The sequence below is a fragment of the Dama dama genome, chromosome 18 (assembly GCF_033118175.1).
Source record: "Dama dama isolate Ldn47 chromosome 18, ASM3311817v1, whole genome shotgun sequence".
NCBI lineage: Eukaryota > Metazoa > Chordata > Mammalia > Artiodactyla > Cervidae > Dama > Dama dama.
The window spans coordinates 26,260,399-26,262,280 of NC_083698.1; the positions used below are offsets into that span (position 1 = coordinate 26,260,399).

General features: G+C 59.2%; 1 protein-coding gene across 1 annotated transcript; it reads right to left on the reverse strand.

The window, feature by feature from the left end:
• Positions 1 to 1,070: 1,070 nt before the first annotated feature.
• Positions 1,071 to 1,565, reverse strand: FERD3L (Fer3 like bHLH transcription factor). The gene has a single exon (XM_061166523.1). The coding sequence runs from the start codon at positions 1,563 to 1,565 to the stop codon at positions 1,071 to 1,073; it is 495 nt and encodes a 164-aa protein (XP_061022506.1).
• Positions 1,566 to 1,882: the final 317 nt, after the last annotated feature.

The window sequence follows — 1,882 nt, forward strand, 5'->3', positions numbered from 1 at the left end:
CGATCTTGCTTCAAACTCAGCTCCATCGCACGCTTTTTGGCAAAGTGGAAGAATTAATTTCCTCCTCTGACGTTTTCTCTCCCTTATCCCTAGATGCAACTAGAATGAAAACTATCTTCCCTACCTACAGCTAAAAGTTTGAAAGTGCGCGCTCTGGTGGGGCTGCCCCTGGGAAGACCCGGCCCTTTCCCCCACAGGCGACCGGGGGAAATAACTGCAAGTGGTAAAGGCTCGGGGGGGGGCCCCGAGACGGCTCGTAAGCCCAGTTGCACCCCCAGCGCGTAAGCTGGAGCTGTCCCCAGTTCCCTCCCGGTTCAAGCATCCTAGCCCCGGAGGGGCCACTAGAGGCCTGCTGTTTAGAGCCTAAGGGGAGGGGAAGGGAAGGGAGGGAGAGGAGGCGAGGACAGGAGAATACTGTCTCCTGCTTTCTCATCTCCTTTCTGCCTCTCGACGGGACTGAGGACCGCACGAGAGAGCCGGAGCGCCCCGGGCCTCTCAGAAGACCCAGTAACCCTCCCTCCTCACCGGTCTAGGACCACCCTCTCCGCCCCTCTCCCCTCCCCGCGCCCCAAGAGCACGGGCCGGAGCGGAGCGCCCGCCTGGGATGGCTCAGCGCCGAGTCTAGAGGCAAAAAATAAAAATAAAGAAGTAGGAATATCTCTTTATAGTTATATTAAGAAAGAAAGAAGAGTTAAAAGATAGGACTGCACAGACGCTCCCGAAGTCTCCCGTCTGCGGGGAGGATTAGCTTCCCTCCCGCCCGGCAGACGCCGCTTTGGGACGTGGGCCTCGACTGCCCCAACTCGGTGTGAACTCGTCTTCACTCGCCCCGCCCGCTCCGGCCCCATACTCCATCGACAGCGATCGCATATATATTATCTCTACGGCTTCCACGCCTCTCGAGGGCTGTGGACATTTTACAATCCAGAACCAAGCTCCAGAAAGCCAGACGTTCTGTATTGGAGGGCCCCTCCTGGCCTTTCAGTCGCCCCCACTGCGGGGTCTTCAAACGCCCCAAACCCGTGCGCGCCCAGGCGAGGAGCGGGCAGACACGTCCACCCGACCCTGGCTCAGTCGGTGTCCTTCTCCAAGCTCTCCAAGAGCTCGGTCATGAAGGAGATGTAGACAATGGCCAGGCGTAGAGTCTCGATCCGGGACAGCCTCTTCTCGTAAGCAAAAGTGGGCACCTTCCTCCGCAGCTGATCGAAGGCCTCGTTGAGGTTGAACATCCGCTTCCTCTCGCGGATGTTGGCGGCTTGGCGCTGGGCGTAGGTGATCACCCTTTTCCTCTTGGGGCGGCCCAGCAGGGAGACGCCTCTCCCGGGCTCCTCTTCCTCCTCGTTTTCCCCCTCTTCTCCTTCCCCCTCCTCTTCTTCTGGGTCCTCTTCCTCAAAACGCGCCAGACTCCGGGGTCTTCCGTCTCGGAGCACAAGGTCCTGGTGGTTCCCAAAGGGGACCCTAGGTGTCAGGTCGCAGAGGAGAGGGTGCCCCGGGGAGGCTAGGGATAGGTCTGCGACGAAGTCCAGGACGGTAGCGTCCACGCAGCTCTCGGGCAGGGCTGCCATCGCGTCTGCTTGGCCCTGCGTCTCATAGGTTTCTCGAAGGGAGGGGCACGCCTGGTGACGGCCTTCCTAACAGCCCTGGACGTGATGGGTCACCATCACCAAAGGGGCAGGGACATTAATATGTATAACCAAGCTGATAGCAGGATTAGCTGCACCGATAGGGAAGGCTCTGGCAACGTCCCTCCTCTCGCAACTGATGGAAGACGACAACCTTGAGAACGCCGGCAAGACTCAAAGGAACAGCCTCCAATTCTGCGATCCTTTCCGCCCTGCCACCTGGGACAGTTCCTTCTTGGCAACAACCTCCAGCTCTTACC